Below are 21245 nucleotides of genomic sequence, written 5' to 3'. Positions count from 1 at the left end.
AGAGTAGATGAGATAGTAAAAAAAATAAATTAATTGATGGTGGTCATAAAAATTAATTAAAGATTGTGGAGACGATAGAGTTTAGGGTTTTAAGAAAGTGAGCTATAAACAATAGGGAAGTGTCTCCAGAGAGTGGAAGAAAAAGAGAGTTTTGAGAGTATAGAAAAACTTAAAAAAAAAATAAAAATAAAAATAAAATCACCATTCTTGAAGCATATATTCTCAAAGAATACCATTAGAGAGGATGAGAAAGTAAAGGCAACAAAATTTAAATATTAGGAAAGCCAATAAAAGGGAGAAATCGAGAGCAAACCATAAACTTTGAGAAAAGTGTATCAAGTAAAGTTATCTTTATCTCTTTTTGCTTTTGGTTATATTATTAATCTTTTTAGGTTGTATTGATTTCATTTTGTTTGTACTCTTAATTCTTTTTATTTTTTAAGTGCAATAATAAATTCTAGCAAAAAAAACACATCAAATAAAGTTTTCTTTATCCCTATTCTTTTTTTGTTGTATCATTGATCTTGTTTTATTGTGTTGATTTCATTTTGTTTGCACTCTCACTCTTTTTTTATTTTTTTTAATATAAAATCAAACTTAAAAATTTAATCTTGTGACGCAAGCAACAGATAAATCATTTTTTTAGTGACATTTTTCTTTTTTTTCTTTTATTTATTTTTTTAATAAATCAATAAACTAAAAATAAAATCTTGTGACATAAACAACAAAATGAATCATTTTTTTTTTTACCTTTTTCTTATTTTTTCTTTATTTTATGTTTTTATTTTTTATTAAAACCAATAAAATATAAATAAAATCTTGTGATTAAACATTTGTTTTTCTTTTCTTGATTTCCCTTTTGAACCAATGCAATAAAGTAAGAAAATAAATAAATTAAATCATGTGATAAGTTATAAACATTTTAAGATAATAGTAATTTTTTCTCCTATTTTCTCTTGGTTTTTTAAGACAATAAAATAAAAAATTATAAAATTTAAATCTCATGATAGGCCAGAAAGTTGTGTGTATTATATATTATTATTATCATGTTTACTTGATATTGCAATTGTCTTATAAGTTTACTTGTGATGAATCTACATTTTACTACATTTTTATACATCATTTATTACTTTTTATAGAAAAGAATAGACTTAGATAGTGTAATAAGATGAATATTCCAATTAGGCTAAATAATATAGGTTTCTTAGTTTTTTGTTAATTTACATGAATTTAGATAGTTTATTTTACATATTTTGATCATTTGAATAATATGGCAGGAATCCCCAAGCTTATTTTGAAGAATTATTGGATTTTGAGGAATTTGAGGTGAAAGTAACTACTTTCAATATTGATAGTGACAACTACAGCAAGCCACTTCCAGCAAAGGGACCAAAGTGATCACTTTCAAAGCTTAAAGTGACAACTACAGTAGCCCAGAATCAACCAAACCTGCGCGTGGTTACTATGAATATTCATAGTAATTACTCCAGAGCATGCACAAATTGAAGATGCTGCGCGTAACTACTATGAATATTCATAGTAATCACTCCAGAGAGGAAAAACCCAACTGCTACTGCGCGTGGTTACTATGAAAGAATGAGAGTAACTACTTTGGAGGGCGCCAGCTTTAGTATAAATAGATTTTTACCAAATTAGGGTAGAGACCATTGATCTTGTGCCAGATATTTGTTTTAATCAATTTTAACACCTACAAATACAAATAACTTATTTTGATGATGAGATTTAAATCTTCTGCTTTTAATGTTAGACAGTTAAAACAGCTCAATGAACCTATAGAGTTAGAACACAGAGTGGAATACTAAGGGCCTGCTGACAAGGATTGAGGTCTGTGTCAATATCGTTAATATTTAATTTCATGTATCGAGTAAATGATTATCTCTTCTTGAATTTGGATCTGCAGGTTTACGAGCTTTCCTACCTAAGGCTGAGCTTATGAAAAGAGTAAATTGCTCTACTGAATTGAAAGAGAATGTGAGTTTCAGGTTTTCAGTCCTGGAGTTTTCCTCCTAAAATAAATAAAATAAAAATAAAATTTTATTTTTGGAGCTTATGAGCTTCATCTGAATTCTGGATACTCTATGATTGTATTATTTGCTAATAAGTGGGATTAGCATGAACAATATTTATAATTCACTGATATGGATTAGCAATTGGGCTCAATTGAAGTCTTCTGTGGCTTCAGTCTATCTTGCCTGTATTATCTTCCTGTCAATTTTTGTTGTTGCTTTCAATTGATTCCATTATCTTTCAAGCATTAGGCATGTTTGAGCCTTAAGAAAATGGCTGATATTTTAAGTTTTTAATAACTACTTATTAAATAAGTATCCTAGGATATTTAACATTTAAGAACATTTTGTTCTGACTATGTATTCAAAACAACGTCTTCTCTAATTGCTTCAGTAAGATCTCTATATTTGGCCTCAGGCTTATATTTTTTTATTTTATTTTGTATTTCTTTTTCAAAAAATGAAACCAGTCTTTTCAAATTCTTATACTCATAATTCAATGGGGGAGTTAAAAATATGAAAAATGGTGATAAAGTTCTACTGCATAAATACTGTAGGATCAGCCTCCTCTCGGTTAATGTATGTATTTATTTTTCAAATTCAATTGCTCAGCACATGACATGAAAAATTATTTCTCTACTTAAAAACAACCTCTATTTTCCAGTTTCTTAACATCTGGAAAACTATTTTAGTTTGAACATTTGATGTTTCAGTCATTATTCATTGTTTTAGTCTTCATTTTATTTCCTTAGCCTTATAACTGTTTGATGATAATCATGTAGATGGGACGTCATATGTATGTACAAATTACTCTAGTAGATGAAGCTAAAAACAATTTGATAATTAGTCAGAAGGAAGCTTGGGTCAGTACTCAAATCTGTCTATTTACTTCTTTATTGTTGCCTAGTTTCAATATTTCAGTATTGGACTTGGATCTTTTAGTTTTGCTTTCTTTTTTCTTCTCTTTTGAAATTCATACTGTGATTAATATAATGTTGCAGGAAAAGCTACATCTTCGAGAAGGAACACTCTAGAAGGGACTGTGAAAAAGATCCTTCCTTATGGAGCTCAAATTATGATAGGAAAAACGAATAGAAGGTGAGTGATATCTGGGTATAGATTGCTAAGTTGTTATTTATGCTTCCTTTTCCCTGTGGGTAAGTCAGAACTTTATTCAAAGGATTCATTAGATGCAATTCTTATTTCCAAGAATTATTCTGTCTGGTGTATTGTTGGATACTTAAATGCTTCCAACTTCCCTGCTTTGATGTTGCCACTTGTGAGAAAGAAAAAGTGAACGCAAGTTGATCCTACATATGGCAGTTAGGAAGATGGGAAACAAACTAGATAATTCAATGCACAACAACCTGAATGTTTTTTGTAGGAAAACCTACTCATTCACCTTTGAAATTGATGAAATTGTGAAGGCCTGCTTAAACTCTAGCAAGATTAAATTGTCCAGTCATTGCAGTTAAACAATTAGGTGAATTACCACTATGTTTGTTGCCCACTTTTAAAATATTCCTCCTATAGCAGCATTTGAAACTGTTGAATTGAGTAGATGTCATAGAAGTATTAATTTGAGTGTTTTCTTTTCTGCCATGCCAAAAAATTCAGTCACCCCCTTATGGAGTTTTTCTAGCTGATGTCTTGTGTATTTTAACTTTCAATTTCTTCACACTATTTTGTTTTTCAAATTGAGCTCCATGGCTATGTTGATGAAACAAATTTTAAACATGCTTAGAAATGTAAGGTGAATCATCATTCCTTGGACGATCACAATTTTTTTCTTTCTTACTCCCATGCTTATTATTCTTTTCTTAATACTCATGAGCATTAAGCACATACCTATCCTTTTTTTTTCTGGAAAGAGTTGCATCATCTGAGATTCTGGCTTGGCTGTTTTGTTGTAAAGTGCTTTACTTTGTCATGCCATTCTCCTTATTATCTTCAACATTTGCATATCTTTGTATATATATATAACCTCACATTTAATTTATCATGAGTTTTAATTGTTAGTTCATCAAGCTGACATTTTTTGTACCTTCAGTATATATATAAACCTGACATTCAAATTAATCTGTTGGATACCTTCAGTGGATTGCTTCATGTTTCAAATATCACTCGAGCTGAGATACTTCTGTCAGTGACATACTTTCCATTGATGAGAAGGTTAAAGTTCTGTTGTGAAGTCAGTGACTCCTGATAAAATTTCTTTAAGGTAATAGATTGTTGACTATTGACTTCCATATGTAATTGTGGAGTGTCTTTGGTACGTTTATTTGGGATATTTAATGAATAAGAATAAAACTTACAAGATAATTAAAAATTAAAAATTAAAATTCCTATTCCTAGCCCTCCCCCTTACGCACAAGAACTCCTTACAAAGTTAGGCATCACCCAGCCTCAAGAAAAGGTTAAAATAGGTAACTAAAAAGTTAAAATAAAATTGGGACATATCCACAATGAATAAAAAGAAAGAAAAACACCTGCATTATAAGAGTGCCATGTCTTCAGAGTTCAGAGATATCAAGTGGCTTGAAACCCCATCATCACATGATTTTTTGGATGCCCTTGGTTTTAAATGGCTCTTTCTTGAACATGCTACAATTCGTTTCTGTTAAAGCCATTCTTGTTTACAATCGAATTTGGTATTTTAACAAGTTTAGGAAAGAAATGCGTTTAGGTCATGAGAATAGGTCCAAATAAACTAATTATCTTTTGTTTCATGCAAATTAATCAATAAAAAAAAAATTCATTGAAAAAGAAATTTTACTGGGAAATTATAGTGAAAATACAGGCTGGCTGGAGAATAAGATATCCTCCATGCTGAAATGTTATGTAAAATGGTTTGATACATTTTTTGAAAAATGTAGAGACTATTTGGTTTGAAAAAATGTTCTATTTTCACTTTTAATTATAGAAATGACACATTTTCATTTTGTTTTTGGTTTTCAAATATATGTATAGGAAGCAATAAACAACTATTGTTTCCTATACAATATTTGAAAAAGGAAACAAAAGAAAACAAAGTAATGTTTTTGTATTAAATAAAAAATAAAATAGAAAACAGTCTCAAACCGAACAGTCTCGTAGTTTTCCATTTTTAGATCTGGCTTTGCTGCCACACGTAAAAGAAAAGGACCAAAAGATGTGAGCACAATTCCAATACTTAATGATAATTCATGAGTTTGAGTGAGACTCCGAGAGAAGCGAACCTAGTTACCTAATATACAACTAGGAGAAAAGGATTGAACTATTTGTTCCTTTCGTTCCTTCTATGGGGGTTTCTTGCAAAGTGTGATAAAATTAACTTTGTAGTAGTAGAGAGTATTTGGCTCACTCTGCTGACATTTTATTTGTTCTTTACCAAGAGACATTTTCTTTAACAACCCTTTCTCTCAAAAACTAGTGTTATAGAAACATAAGTTCTATAAATTACTGCTGATGTCTATTTGCCTTCTCGGAGTGCAGCATTGCGGACCTTGAAAGTGAACCTGGTCTATTTCTATCAAATAAAGAGGTATATATTCCTTTTCTTTGTATCAAAGTCTTTGGTTTGAATTAGATTGATCTTGACAAATGCTTGTTTATTTTCTGCCAATAGAGAGTATTTTTGGAGGCTGATATGATGGCAAAGAAATACAGGGAAAAGCTACCTCCTCCTCTTATTACTCAACTACCCCAACCCCTCCCAAACAACACCATGCCTTTTGAAAATGAAGCACTTTATGCTAACTGGAAGTGGTTCAACTTTGAGAAATAATGAAGAAACAGATTAGCGTTGAAAGTAGTGAAAGCATGAAGTTATTCATGGGCAAGCTTGATTGAGTACTTGACATTGCAAGGAGCACCCACTTCCCAAATAGAGACTTTCCTTCTTAGAAGAAAACATTATAAAGCTTTTGATTCAATTTTTATTCTCATGATGAGTTCATTGGCATGGATTGTATAGAGCGCACAACCAATAACGGATGGGGTTCAAAGACATCATCTAAGTGTTATTTGCTTTTATTTTTGTGGCCTTCATATAAAAAATAACTTTTCCCAATCTTTTTAGCTAGTCTTCTATGGGTAGATTCATGTAGTTGTATGTAAATTTCTGTGTAAGTTATAGTTACATTTGTTCACTGATGCTTTACTTTTCACCTTGTTTCCTTCTCTGTCTTTGCATCTCCTTTTGTTTTTGTTTAAGGGTTTGTATCGCGCGGTTGCTAATTTCCAGATAACGATTGATGTTCCAATATTAAATCATTTGATGTTTCGTCAACAAAATTTTACCCGTAGTTGCATAATTATCTTGTTCGTAGCTTGAAACACAGGACAAGTGTTTGCGAGTCTATCAACAAACCTATATTTCTAGGTAGATACCATCTACATTAATTATTCAAATTGATGTCTAATTATCTGTTTAAAATTCGAATTTAATTTAAATATATTGACAATATAATTTTTTTTATTTCTATCATTCAATTTATAAACTAGCAGATCATATCAGTAAACATCATGAATATAAAAGTTATATTTATGATGTATTCCAATTAGTTGACCATGTAAAAATATTCATGCTGATAATATATCAAAATTAACTCTTAAAATTATTCACTACGTGTGTTTTCTTATAAGAAGTTCCAACAAAATATTTATGAATTTAGTAGTTTTAATGAGAGAATAAAAAAAAAAAGAAAAAGAAAATGAATAGATAAAAAAATTTAAGAATAAGAGATTAAAATGTTTGTTGGTGATAATTTTATAGATTAAAATGTTTGATAAATGACAATCTTAAAGAATAAAATGAAATGAAAACATATATTATATTAATTTTGTCACATAATCAATTATACATATCTTGACATGTTAACACTTTGTTATTGTTTATTAACACTTTTTAGGTCTAGAGATTAAAATGCTCGACTTTGATGAAATTTAGAGACTAATGTGACATTTCTTAAATTTTAAAAATTAAAATATCTAACGCTTACTATTTTAGTGACTAAAATGATGATTTAGTCAATTATATTTATTACACTATTTATCTTTAATATAATGCATGTTTTTAATAAAAAATATTTTTAAATATTTAAATTCAATATTGATAATTAAAATTTTAAAGACTAATGGATTAAATTAATAAATTCATCCCTTAATTCTTAATTTTGTTTCAATTAGGTTTCATAATTTTTTTTCATTTTAATCTTTTAAGTTATAAAAATATTTTTAATAAGTTTTTTTAATCAAAATTGTTAACCCTGTTGAAAAATTGCTCTTTATCTTCGAAGAAAATAATTAAAACATTTGTCTAAATATACTATATATTTTTTTTTCAAAATTTATGTAGTAAAAGAAGATGAATTATGATTTTTTATATGAATTTAATGTTTTTTACAGGAAAAAAATTATTTAAAATACTTTTAACTTGACATATCGAAATAAAAAAAAATTATAAAAAAATTAAAATAAAACAAAAATTAAAAGATTGATTTGCTGATTTAGCCAGACTAATATTAAGTGGGCTCAAATCCCTAATGCAATTGAAAAATTGTACTAGATAATTCGTGGGTATCACTCCGAATTGAAATCCAACCAGATTCTAATTTCTTGAAGTAAATAGAGGGAGGATAGAACGAAGAAATATGAAACACAGTCCCTGTAACTGATAACACAATCAAATTTCATGACCGTGTGTGTGTCACCATACAATGATGCCATTCATTCTTTGTTCCTGTAAGTCCCTTTGCTTTCCCAAACACACATCACCTCTTAATCATGCCCACGATTTCACTAACACTTTGTGGAACAAACCACATGCAGCGAACCCCATTAAACCCCCATCTCCAACACCCCAAAATTTTTTCCCTTTTACAAATAAATTCGCAATTTTGGGCACTACCCATGTTCCATTTTGCTCAAGGGATGTGGAATTTGTTGGCTTTTATGGGAACAAGTTATCTAAGGAAACTCTTGTTGATGATAGAAGCCAAGAGCATGAAACTGAAACACTTGAGTTGCTGAATAAACCTTCGCTGATTCCCATTAAAAATGGGTCATCTTCTGAAACTGAATTGCACACAGAAAAAGCTTCCACAGAAGAGGAGGCTTTGGCACCCTTTATGAAGTTTTTGAAAGGGGGTGATTCTGTGTTGGAAGACTCTGATGAAAGAGATGATGAAAATGAAGAAGCTAAGGAGGTTGAAGTTGATGATAAGTACTATGAGCCCAGACCTGGGGATTTTGTGGTTGGAGTTGTTGTTTCAGGCAACCAGAACAAGATCAATGTAAATGTGGGAGCAGAGTTACCAGGGACAATGTTGACAAAGGAGGTGCTTCCCTTGTATGGGAATGAGATGGAACACTTGTTATGTGATGTTAACAAGGATGTAGGGAATCTTATGGTTCAGGGGAAGATGGGAATTCTGAAGAATGATGATGCAATAGACACGGTGCCGGTGCCGGGAGGAACTGTTGTTGAGATTGGAACTGTTTTGTTTGCTGAGGTTTTAGGTAGAACACTTGCTGGTAGGCCATTGCTTTCTACCAGAAGGCTTTTCCGCCGGATTGCTTGGCATCGACTGAGGCAGGTTTATCTCCTCCTTTCATTTTTCTTTTTACTTGACTTACATGTTTCTAGTGTGGTGGATAAGGCAACTTTCATGTAGAATTTGTGAGTTGGATGCAATTGCAATAGTTCTTATGACTGCTTAGTTGGAAACTAGGAAGCTTGAATACAATAGAGGACATGACTATGACACTACACCAACAAAAAGAAAGAGCAAATGAAGGAAAGTTATAGGACTTGATGGTTAAGGCTAGAATAGAAGCATAAATCTTAAATTCAAATAAAGACATCACTGTTTCAAAATTCAATGGTAATCATTGTGAACACAATAAAATACTACCATTTATCTAATTACGACATCTCATCCATATTGATACAAAAATTTAAAAGTAAAATAATTCTAGGATGTAGGCTGGGCGTGTTTGACACTGGCACAATAACTTTGACATGTCCTTGGCTCTTTGTTTCCTAGGTTGGAAAGGTTATTATCATATATTGGTAAGGTACGAAAATGTTATAACACATGTATACTTGTATAGTATTTAGTTATAGTCAGCAAGGAATTATGAGATAACAAAAATTGAAAACCATGATCTTGTGCCAGATATTTGTTTTAATCAATTTTAACACCTACAAATACAAATAACTTATTTTGATGATGAGATTTAAATCTTCTGCTTTTAATGTGTTAGACAGTTAAAACAGCTCAATGAACCTATAGAGGTTAGAATCACAGAGTGGAATACTAAGGGCCTGCTGACAAGGATTGAGGTCTGTGTCAATATCGTTAATATTTAATTTCATGTATCGAGTAAATGATTATCTCTTCTTGAATTTGGATCTGCAGGGTTTACGAGCTTTCCTACCTAAGGCTGAGCTTATGAAAAGAGTAAATTGCTCTACTGAATTGAAAGAGAATGTGAGTTTCAGGTTTTCAGTCCTGGAGTTTTCCTCCTAAAATAAATAAAATATAAAATAAAATTTTATTTTTGGAGCTTATGAGCTTCATCTGAATTCTGATACTCTATGATTGTATTATTTGCTAATAAGTGGATTAGCATGTAACAATATTTATAATTCACTGATATGGATAGTGCAATTGGGCTCAATTGAAGTCTTCTGTGGCTTCAGTCTATCTTGCCTGTATTATCTTCCTGTCAATTTTGTTGTTGCTTTCAATTGATTCCATTATCTTTTCAAGCATTAGGCATGTTTGAGCCTTAAGAAAATGGCTGATATTTTAAGTTTTTTAATAACTACTTATTAAATAAGTATCCTAGGAATATTTAACATTTAAGAACATTTTGTTCTGACTATGTATTCAAAACAACGTCTTCTCTAATTGCTTCAGTAAGATCTCTATATTTGGCCTCAGGCTTATATTTTTTTATTTTATTTTGTATTTCTTTTTCAAAAAATGTAAACCAGTCTTTTCAAATTCTTATACTCATAATTCATGGGGGAGTTAAAAATATGAAAAATGGTGATAAAGTTCTACTGCATAAATACTGTAGGATCAGCCTCCTCTCGGTTAATGTATGTAGTTTATTTTTCAAATTCAATTGCTCAGCACATGACATGAAAAATTATTTCTCTACTTAAAAACAACCTTATTTTCCAGTTTCTTAACATCTGGAAAACTATTTTAGTTTGAACATTTGATGTTTCAGTCATTATTCATTGTTTTTAGTCTTCATTTTATTTCCTTAGCCCTTATAACTGTTTGATGATAATCATGTAGATGGGACGTCATATGTATGTACAAATTACTCTAGTAGATGAAGCTAAAAACAATTTGATAATTAGTCAGAAGGAAGCTTGGGTCAGTACTCAAATCTGTCTATTTACTTCTTTATTGTTGCCTAGTTTCAATATTTCAGTATTGGACTTGGATCTTTTAGTTTTGCTTTCTTTTTTTCTTCTTTTGAAATTCATACTGTGATTAATATAATGTTGCAGGAAAAGCTACATCTTCGAGAAGGAACACTTCTAGAAGGGACTGTGAAAAAGATCCTTCCTTATGGAGCTCAAATTATGATAGGAAAAACGAATAGAAGGTGAGTGATATCTGGGGTATAGATTGCTAAGTTGTTATTTATGCTTCCTTTTCCCTGTTGGGTAAGTCAGAACTTTATTCAAAGGATTCATTAGATGCAATTCTTATTTCCAAGGAATTATTCTGTCTGGGTGTATTGTTGGATACTTAAATGCTTCCAACTTCCCTGCTTTGATGTTGCCACTTGTGAGAAAAGAAAAGTGAACGCAAGTTGATCCTACATATGGCAGTTAGGAAGATGGAAAACAAACTAGATAATTCATGCACAACAACCTGAATGTTTTTTGTAGGTAAAACCTACTCATTCACCTTTGAAATTGATGAAATTGTGAAGGCCTGCTTAAACTCTAGCAAGATTAAATTGTCCAGTCATTGCAGTTAAACAATTAGGTGAATTACCACTATGTTTGTTGCCCACTTTTAAATATTCCTCCTATAGCAGCATTTGAAACTGTTGAATTGAGTAGACTGTCATAGAAGTATTAATTTGAGTGTTTTCTTTTCTGCCATGCCAAAAAATTCAGTCACCCCCTTATGGAGTTTTTCTAGCTGATGTCTTGTGTATTTTAACTTTCAATTTCTTCACACTATTTTGTTTTCAAATTGAGCTCCATGGCTATGTTGATGAAACAATTTTAAACATGCTTAGAAATGTAAGGTGAATCATCATTCCTTGGACGATCACAATTTTTTCTTTCTTACTCCCATGCTTATTATTCTTTTCTTAATACTCATGAGCATTAAGCACATACCTATCCTTTTTCGTTTTCTGGAAAGAGTTGCATCATCTGAGATTCTGGCTTGGCTGTTTTGTTGTAAAGTGCTTTACTTTGTCATGCCATTCTCCTTATTATCTTCAACATTTGCATATCTTTGTATATATATATAACCTCACATTTAATTTATCATGAGTTTTAATTGTTTAGTTCATCAAGCTGACATTTTTTGGTACCTTCAGTATATATATAACCTGACATTCAAATTAATCTGTTGGATACCTTCAGTGGATTGCTTCATGTTTCAAATATCACTCGAGCTGAGATTACTTCTGTCAGTGACATACTTTCCATTGATGAGAAGGTTAAAGTTCTGGTTGTGAAGTCAGTGACTCCTGATAAAATTTCTTTAAGGTAATAGATTGTTGACTATTGACTTCCATATGTAATTGTGGAGTGTCTTTGGTACTGTTTATTTGGGGATATTTAATGAATAAGAATAAAACTTACAAGATAATTAAAAATTAAAAATTAAAATTCCTATTCCTAGCCCTCCCCCTTACGGCACAAGAACTCCTTACAAAGTTAGGCATCACCCAGCCTCAAGAAAAGGTTAAAATAAGGTAACTAAAAAGTTAAAATAAAATTGGGACATATCCACAATGAATAAAAAGAAAGAAAAACACCTGCATTATAAGAGTGCCATGTCTTCAGAGTTCAGAGATATCAAGTGGCTTGAAACCCCATCATCACATGATTTTTTTGGATGCCCTTGGTTTTAAATGGCTCTTTCTTGAACATGCTACAATTCGTTTCTGTTAAAGCCATTCTTGTTTTACAATCGAATTTGGTATTTTAACAAGTTTAGGAAAGAAATGCGTTTAGGTCATGAGAATAGGTCCAAATAAACTAATTATCTTTTGTTTCATGCAAATTAATCAATAAAAAAAAATTCATTGAAAAAGAAAATTTTAACTGGGAAATTATAGTGAAAATACAGGCTGGCTGGAGAATAAGATATCCTCCATGCTGAAATGTTATGTAAAATGGTTTGATACATTTTTGAAAAATGTAGAGACTATTTGGTTTGAAAAAATGTTCTATTTTCACTTTTAATTATAGAAATGACACATTTTCATTTTGTTTTTGGTTTTCAAATATATGTATAGGAAGCAATAAAACAACTATTGTTTCCTATACAAATATTTGAAAATAGGAAACAAAAAGAAAACAAAGTAATGTTTTTGTAATTAAATAAAAAATAAAAATAGAAAACAGTCTCAAACCGAACAGTCTCGTAGTTTTCCGATTTTTAGATCTGGCTTTGCTGCCACACGTAAAAGAAAAGGACCAAAAGATGTGAGCACAATTCCAATACTTAATGATAATTCATGAGTTTGAGTGAGACTCCGAGAGAAGCGAACCTAGTTACCTAATGATACAACTAGGAGAAAAGGATTGAACTATTTGTTCCTTTCGTTCCTTCTATGGGGGTTTCTTGCAAAGTGTGATAAATTAACTTTGTAGTAGTAGAGAGTATTTGGGCTCACTCTGCTGACATTTTATTTGTTCTTTACCAAGAGACATTTTCTTTAACAACCCTTTCTCTCAAAACTAGTGTTATAGAAACATAAGTTCTATAAATTACTGCTGATGTCTATTTGCCTTCTCGGAGTGCAGCATTGCGGACCTTGAAAGTGAACCTGGTCTATTTCTATCAAATAAAGAGGTATATATTCCTTTTCTTTGTATCAAAGGTCTTTGGTTTGAATTAGATTGATCTTGACAAATGCTTGTTTATTTTCTGCCAATAGAGAGTATTTTTGGAGGCTGATATGATGGCAAAGAAATACAGGGAAAAGCTACCTCCTCCTCTTATTACTCAACTACCCCAACCCCTCCCAAACAACACCATGCCTTTTGAAAATGAAGCACTTTATGCTAACTGGAAGTGGTTCAACTTTGAGAAATAATGAAGAAACAGATTAGCGTTGAAAGTAGTTGAAAGCATGAAGTTATTCATGGGCAAGCTTGATTGAGTACTTGACATTGCAAGGAGCACCCACTTCCCAAATAGAGACTTTCCTTCTTAGAAGAAACATTATAAAGCTTTTGATTCAATTTTTATTCTCATGATGAGTTCATTGGCATGGATTGTATAGAGCGCACAACCAATAACGGATGGGGTTCAAAGACATCATCTAAGTGTTATTTGCTTTTATTTTTGTGGCCTTCATATAAAAAATAACTTTTCCCAATCTTTTTAGCTAGTCGTTCTATGGGTAGATTCATGTAGTTGTATGTAAATTTCTGTGTAAGTTATAGTTACATTTGTTCACTGATGCTTTACTTTTCACCTTGTTTCCTTCTCTGTCTTTGCATCTCCTTTTGTTTTTGTTTAAGGGTTTGTATCGCGCGTGTTGCTAATTTCCAGATAACGATTGATGTTCCAAGATATTAAATCATTTGATGTTTCGTCAACAAAATTTTACCCGTAGTTGCATAGATTATCTTGTTCGTAGCTTGAAACACAGGACAAGTGTTTGCGAGTCTATCAACAAACCTATATTTCTAGGTAGATACCATCTACATTAATTATTCAAATTGATGTCTAATTATCTGTTTAAAATTCGAATTTAATTTAAATATATTGACAATATAATTTTTTATTTCTATCATTCAATTATAAACTAGCAGATCATATCAGTAAACATCATTGATATAAAAGTTATATTTATGATGTATTCCAATTAGTTGACCATGTAAAAATATTCATGCTGATAATATATCAAAATTAAACTCTTAAAATTATTCACTACGTGTGTTTTCTTATAAGAAGTTCCAACAAATATTTATGATTTTATATAATCAAAATAAAGATAATACATTAAATTTTGAGTAATTTATGTTGAATATACAAATATTTAAAGAAATAAAATTATCATTCTAAAAGAAGTTTAGATGATTTATTTGTAATTTTAAAATTATTTATTTAGTTTTTCACTTCATTTTTTTATAAGTAATATCACATTATCAGAATTTGATTTGATATAAATTAAAATATAATAAATTTAATTTTTGGTCGGACCTAAACAATTAAGTGTTAGAATGCTTTAATAGCCTGTGACTCAAGTAGGGTATAAAGGGGGAGAAGTTTAAGTCGTAACTCCCATTGCATGCTATCTACCGAATTTTGATGACTTCAGTATTTTCATTTTCATTTTTGGATGAAATTATATAACTTATAAGTTGTAGTCTAATGTGAAATTTGGTTTGAATTTTCATGATTTTTTAAAGTTATTTCTAATTGAAATGGACTTTTAATTCCCCTTCAAATGGTCATGGCAAATTTTTAAGTCTCGATTTTTCAGTAGTGTTAATATATATATATATATATATATATATATATATATATCCTACGTTCAACAGGACTGAAAACTATCAATATTTTCGGTCCTTTATGGTGTGAATAACTAATTTTTATTTTGATTCTTTTTTAAAATAATAAAACAAAATTTCAAAATAAAAATTAAAAATAATGATTAGATTTTGTAGGAGGTTAAGATAATGGATAAAAACTAATTTAAAAATTCAATTTTTTTTTAATTTTTAAATTGAAAATAGGTAGTGGATCAGTGACTAAAAATTGACTTAATTTTTTTTAAAATAATTAAAATAGTGTGTAGATTTTTAGAAGAGTAGATGAGATAGTAAAAAAAATAAATTAATTGATGGTGGTCATAAAAATTAATTAAAGATTGTGGAGACGATAGAGTTTAGGGTTTTAAGAAAGTGAGCTATAAACAATAGGGAAGTGTCTCCAGAGAGTGGAAGAAAAAGAGAGTTTTGAGAGTATAGAAAAACTTAAAAAAAAAATAAAAATAAAAAATAAAATCACCATTCTTGAAGCATATATTCTCAAAGAATACCATTAGAGAGGATGAGAAAGTAAAGGCAACAAAATTTAAATATTAGGAAAGCCAATAAAAGGGAGAAATCGAGAGCAAACCATAAACTTTGAGAAAAGTGTATCAAGTAAAGTTATCTTTATCTCTTTTTGCTTTTGGTTATATTATTAATCTTTTTAGGTTGTATTGATTTCATTTTGTTTGTACTCTTAATTCTTTTTATTTTTTAAGTGCAATAATAAATTCTAGCAAAAAAAACACATCAAATAAAGTTTTCTTTATCCCTATTCTTTTTTTGTTGTATCATTGATCTTGTTTTATTGTGTTGATTTCATTTTGTTTGCACTCTCACTCTTTTTTTATTTTTTTTAATATAAAATCAAACTTAAAAATTTAATCTTGTGACGCAAGCAACAGATAAATCATTTTTTTAGTGACATTTTTCTTTTTTTTCTTTTATTTATTTTTTTAATAAATCAATAAACTAAAAATAAAATCTTGTGACATAAACAACAAAATGAATCATTTTTTTTTTTACCTTTTTCTTATTTTTTCTTTATTTTTATGTTTTTATTTTTTATTAAAACCAATAAAATATAAATAAAATCTTGTGATTAAACATTTGTTTTTCTTTTCTTGATTTCCCTTTTGAACCAATGCAATAAAGTAAGAAAATAAATAAATTAAATCATGTGATAAGTTATAAACATTTTAAGATAATAGTAATTTTTTCTCCTATTTTCTCTTGGTTTTTTAAGACAATAAAATAAAAAATTATAAAATTTAAATCTCATGATAGGCCAGAAAGTTGTGTGTATTTATATATTATTATTATCATGTTTACTTGATATTGCAATTGTCTTATAAGTTTACTTGTGATGAATCTACATTTTACTACATTTTTATACATCATTTATTACTTTTTATAGAAAAGAATAGACTTAGATAGTGTAAATAAGATGAATATTCCAATTAGGCTAAATAATATAGGTTTCTTAGTTTTTTGTTAATTTACATGAATTTAGATAGTTTATTTTACATATTTTGATCATTTGAATAATATGGCAGGAATCCCCAAGCTTATTTTGAAGAATTATTGGATTTTGAGGAATTTGAGGTGAAAGTAACTACTTTCAATATTGATAGTGACAACTACAGCAAGCCACTTCCAGCAAAGGGACCAAAGTGATCACTTTCAAAGCTTAAAGTGACAACTACAGTAGCCCAGAATCAACCAAACCTGCGCGTGGTTACTATGAATATTCATAGTAATTACTCCAGAGCATGCACAAATTGAAGATGCTGCGCGTAACTACTATGAATATTCATAGTAATCACTCCAGAGAGGAAAAACCCAACTGCTACTGCGCGTGGTTACTATGAAAGAATGAGAGTAACTACTTTGGAGGGCGCCAGCTTTAGTATAAATAGATTTTTACCAAATTAGGGTAGAGAGTTCTTACACTTTTTGAACTTTTTCTCTTCTTTACTCAATTTAGGATATTTTCCAGAGCTTAGGGCAACCTTGGGTGACAGCCAAGGGTCCAACCTAGGGTTTGGTTTCTCATTTCTCTTGCTTTTACATTAATGTTAATGAGTTTTCTGCATTTCCCAATTGCGTTTTTGACCCCCATTTCCATGGAGGGCTAAGTTTGTGTAATCCTTAGTGAATTCACATGGGTTCTTGAGTTCCTTGAATTTAATGATAATATAATTCCTTTCTTTCATGAATTACTTCTTCCTTATCTCTTGAATTGAATTAATGGTGAATGAGGGGCGTATTGCTCAATTAACCCTAATTTCATTTTAAGGAGATTCTAAACTAAGGGTTGCTTAATCCTAGGTTTAATTCTAAGGTTGCGTAATTTTGGGATGAGAGATTAGAGCCTAACAAATTGCGTAATTTTGTTGGGACCATAAGGTTGATTTTCGCTTGTTAAATTAACCTAATTCATGGAAGAGAGGATGAATGTTAAATCTTGAGTGGAATGAGGATAGAATCTATGTGGATGAAATAAGGATTGCTGTTTTCTATTGTTTGAATTAATTAAACTCATTTGCTCATTGCTCTTTATTTTGATTTGAAACCACAAAACCCCCCATTTTAATTGCTTGTTCAATTAATGCCTTCAACATGTTTAATGAAGATTAATAACCAATGTTCACGGGAGACAATCTAGGGTTACCCTAGTAATACATTAATTTGTTTAAATTTTGATGAGGATTTACGACAAATCTTTTAAACACCTTAAAATAAACCATCATCAAATTGGCGCCGTTGTCGGGGATTGGTGTTGATTTTTCATAAAAATGTTATTTGCTCTGTTTTCATTTTCGTTTTCTGCATTGTGAATACTTTAGTATAGTTGTAGTTTCATAGGTAAGTAGAGATATCTTGCATTTAGGTAGAACCAATTGCTGTTTTCTGCATATTGTTTGAATTCTGATTTCTGCATTTTAGTTTACCACACTGTATTTTTGTTTGCTGCAATTACCCTGTTTCTGCTGCATAATTCTGCAGAATTCGTGTTTGTGTGTTGCCTATTTTCATTCCCTAGTTTGTAATTTCTTTCTGTTTTTGCTGTTTGGTGTTAATGCTTTATTTTACTGCACTTAGATGTTAGTTTTTCTGCATAATTGTCATCTGAATTTTTCTGCATTTTTACTGCTTCATTAGTTTACTTCTTTTCAAATTTCCATAGACAATTCCTAATGAATGACCAGATCAAATCCGGGAGATTTATATCCTCCAGATATTGAAATTGATAGGACATTCCATAGAAATCTTAGGAACCTTAGTAGACAAAATTCTGCACATATCGAGGAACCATCTTCACCATTTTCTCCATCTTCTATATATTCTTCTCTGCATTCTTTAAATTCTGAACCTTTAGAAATGGCAGAAAATGACTTGACACTTAAGGAGCTTGCCGCACCGGACGTGACCTACCAGACTTTATGTATCCAATACCCGGATGTGGATGCCCCTTTTGTTCTTAAAACTGGCCTAATCCATCTTTTGCCTAAATTTCATGGTCTTGCAGGTGAAGATCCGCATAAACACCTCAAAGAATTTCATATTGTTTGCTCTACAATGAGACCACAAGGTGTGCCTGAAGAGCATGTGAAATTAAAGGCTTTTCCATTTTCTCTTATGGATTTGGCTAAAGACTGGTTGTATTATCTTCCACCTGGCTCTATTACAAGTTGGGACACCCTCAAGAGATTGTTCCTGGAAAAATTTTTCCCTGCCTCAGGGGCTGCCTCAATAAGAAAGGAAATATGTGGTATTAGGCAGCTGGAGAGGGAAAGTTTGTATGAATATTGGGAGCGTTTCAAGAAACTTTGTGCTAGCTGCCCCCATCATCAGATAAGTGACCAACTCCTAATCCAATACTTCTATGAAGGCTTACACCCAATGGATAGGAGCATGATCGATGCAGCTAGTGGGGGAGCCCTAGTTGACAAGACTCCTGCAGCCGCAAGAAACCTCATTGAGAATATGGCAGCTAACTCTTAACAGTTTGCTACAAGGCAAAATTCCATTATATCCAGAAGTGTCAATGAAATTCAAACTTCAGATTCACACAAGCTGGAGCATAAACTAGATGAGTTGGCTACTATGGTAAAACAGTTGGCATCCATCCAAAAGAATTCTGCTGCATATACACCTCCACCTCCATCCATTCCAGCAATGCTTTGTGGGATCTGTTCATCTACGGATCACTTCACTGATAGTTGCCCCACATTGCAAGAAACTGAATCTTCGGAGGGTAATCCTCAAGCTTATGCTGCTAATATTTATGCTAATAAGTTTCCTTTTCAGCAGCCACAGCAACAACAAAGCTGGGATTTATCTTCCAATAGATATAATCCCGGTTGGAGGAACCATCCTAACTTAAGGTGGGGAGGAAATGCACAGCATCAAGGCTCTAGCCAACCAACTAACAACCATTTCCAACTGCATCAAGCTGGACAAAGCAAGCCATATTCAGCCCAGCAACATCACCATCCCTTATCTTCATCTCAACAGCACCATCAAGCATCTTCTTCAATAGCCGCTGCACCTCAAAAGAATGAATCATCTTTGGAAGACCTTGTGAAGCAACTCACCATGAGTAATCTCAATTTCCAAAAACAGAGTCAAGCCTTCCAGCAACAGACTCAAGCAAGTATCAAGACCTTGGAGAATCAAATGGGTTAACTTGCTTCATCCCTTAATCAACTTCAATCTCAAGGCTCAGGCAGTCTCCCTGCACAAACTGTCACAAACCTAAAGAATGTGAGTGCCATTACCTTGAGATCTGGTAAGGTGATGCAAGAGCCAGAAATGCCTACTGAAAAGGATCCCAGTTGCACTTTAGCTGCAGAAGGTGAAGGAGGAGAAGTTGGAAGCCAAGAACAGCCTGCACCTATGCCCACACCATATCAACCAAAAGTGGTAGACAAGGAGGAGAGGTCTATTCCTATTCCCTTCCCTCAAAGAATGATTCAGCCCAACAAGAAGCAAGAAGAGGTTGATAAAGAAATTCTGGATACTTTCAGAAAAGTTGAAGTCAATATCCCCTTGTTAGATGCTATCAAGCAAATCCCAAAGTATGCCAAATTCCTTAAGGACTTGTGCACTCATAGAAGGCGTCTAAAGGGTAATGAAAGAGTGAACATGGGGAGAAATGTATCAGCTCTTTTTGAGAGGCAGAAAACTTCCATGCCTGAGAAATGCAAAGATCCAGGGACATTTACTATTCCCTGCATTATAGGAAACAATAGGATAGATAATGCCATGCTTGATTTAGGTGCATCTATTAATGTTATGCCTTTATCTATCTTCACATCTTTGTCTCTTGGACCATTGCAGCCCACGGGTGTCATCATCCAATTAGCAAATAGGAGCACTACTAATCCAGCCGGCCTTGTGGAGGATGTTCTATTGAGAGTGAATGACTTGATCTTTCCCGCTGACTTCTACATCTTGGACATGCAAGAAGAAGAGCCAATAAAAGGAGCTACACCAATCATCTTGGGGAGGCCATTCTTGAAGACGGCCAGGACCAAAATTGATGTGCATGCTAGAACTCTCACTATGGAGTTTGGAGAGAGTGTGGTTCGCTTCAACATACTAGATGCTATGAAGCACTCACCTGAGGAGTATTCAGTTTTTCACATTGATGTTCTTGATAGCTTGATAGATGATAATTTTGCTGAATTTTTAGGGGACTCTTTCATTGATTTTTCTGATTGTATAGATACCATAGATACTAAAATTTGTGAATATTGTACTAAGTCATCTTTGTGTGATATTTGTATTGCTGATTTTCTGGATTTAGATTCTGCAACTTCTGACATTAATGACATTGAAAAATCAAAAGGGTTAGAATGTGGTTCATTAAGTACAACAAGTCTAATTGAATCTAACCCTTGTGGTTTAAATGTTGCAGAAATCATTTCAAATGAAAGTGCTAAAGCACTGCCTTCAGTTGAGCAGCCTCCCACCTTGGAGCTTAAACCCTTGCCTGAGCATTTAAAATACGCTTATTTGGAAACAGGTGAGAAGCTCCCTGTGATCATTTCCACTGAGCTTGATGAGGACCAAGAGGAGCAGTTGCTTGATGTGATTCGGAAGCATAGAAAGGCTATTGGTTGGACCTTGGCTGACATCCCTGGAATCAGCCCTTCCCTGTGCATGCATCGAATTTTGCTGGAAGAAGGATCCAAGCCAGTAAGACAGCCCCAGAGGAGGGTAAATCCGATCATATTGGAGGTGGTGAAGAAGGAGATCACCAAACTACTCCAGGCAGGCATCATCTACCCGATATCAGATAGCACATGGGGTGAGCCCAGTGCAGGTGGTGCCCAAAAAGTCAGGGATTACAGTTGTGAAGACTGAGAAGGATGAGCTCCTGTCCACTAGAGTGCAGAACAGCTGGAGAGTCTGCATTGATTATCGGAGGCTCAACCAGGCGACCAGGAAAGACCACTTTC

The 21245-nt window shown here is 32.0% G+C and overlaps 1 protein-coding gene, 2 long non-coding RNA genes and 1 other non-coding gene across 6 annotated transcripts; 3 read left to right on the top strand and 1 right to left on the bottom strand.

Annotated features, from left to right (window-relative positions):
• The first annotated feature begins 1920 nt into the window (after positions 1 to 1920).
• LOC113868177 lies at positions 1921 to 3051 on the top strand. The gene is made up of 3 exons (XR_003505220.1): positions 1921 to 1992; positions 2810 to 2890; positions 3029 to 3051. It is a non-coding gene; the product is annotated as an uncharacterized LOC113868177 (long non-coding RNA).
• Positions 3052 to 4213: 1162 nt separating this feature from the next.
• On the top strand, positions 4214 to 5808 carry LOC113868158. The gene is made up of 3 exons (XR_003505215.1): positions 4214 to 4248; positions 5502 to 5550; positions 5635 to 5808. It is a non-coding gene; the product is annotated as an uncharacterized LOC113868158 (long non-coding RNA).
• A 1794-nt stretch (positions 5809 to 7602) lies between these two features.
• On the top strand, positions 7603 to 13856 carry LOC113867219 (30S ribosomal protein S1 homolog A-like). 3 transcript variants are annotated; one of them, XM_027502365.1, is made up of 8 exons: positions 7603 to 8601; positions 9276 to 9354; positions 9431 to 9502; positions 10325 to 10405; positions 10543 to 10640; positions 11644 to 11769; positions 13036 to 13084; positions 13170 to 13832. In XM_027502365.1, exons 1-8 carry the CDS (start codon positions 7727 to 7729, stop codon positions 13326 to 13328), a joined length of 1539 nt encoding a protein of 512 aa, XP_027358166.1. In that variant the 5' UTR covers positions 7603 to 7726; the 3' UTR covers positions 13329 to 13832. The 3 variants fall into 3 exon arrangements, with proteins under 3 accessions (XP_027358166.1, XP_027358168.1, XP_027358167.1); XM_027502366.1 differs by having other exon boundaries at positions 7644 to 8605; positions 9280 to 9354; positions 13170 to 13583; XM_027502367.1 differs by lacking the exon at positions 9276 to 9354 and having other exon boundaries at positions 7608 to 8605; positions 13170 to 13856.
• Positions 13857 to 18530: 4674 nt separating this feature from the next.
• Positions 18531 to 18635, bottom strand: LOC113868236. The gene has a single exon (XR_003505259.1). It is a non-coding gene; the product is annotated as a small nucleolar RNA R71 (small nucleolar RNA).
• Positions 18636 to 21245: the final 2610 nt, after the last annotated feature.

Source organism: Abrus precatorius, unplaced genomic scaffold (genome assembly GCF_003935025.1).
Source record: "Abrus precatorius isolate BTA unplaced genomic scaffold, Abrus_2018 Scaffold5, whole genome shotgun sequence".
In the NCBI taxonomy this organism is placed as follows: Eukaryota; Viridiplantae; Streptophyta; class Magnoliopsida; order Fabales; family Fabaceae; genus Abrus; species Abrus precatorius.
This window is presented reverse-complemented; position numbering and strand designations above follow the sequence as displayed.

What these genes read in the sequence shown, in the direction of transcription:
- LOC113867219 (XM_027502365.1), top strand. Translation starts at nt 7,727, where the DNA reads ATGATGCCATTCATTCTTTGTTCCTGTAAGTCCCTTTGCTTTCCCAAA. An exon ending in ATTGCTTGGCATCGACTGAG is followed by an intron (nt 8,602 to 9,275) that starts GCAGGTTTATCT and finishes TTAATGTGTTAG; the next exon opens with ACAGTTAAAACAGCTCAATG. An exon ending in CCTGATAAAATTTCTTTAAG is followed by an intron (nt 11,770 to 13,035) that starts GTAATAGATTGT and finishes CTCGGAGTGCAG; the next exon opens with CATTGCGGACCTTGAAAGTG.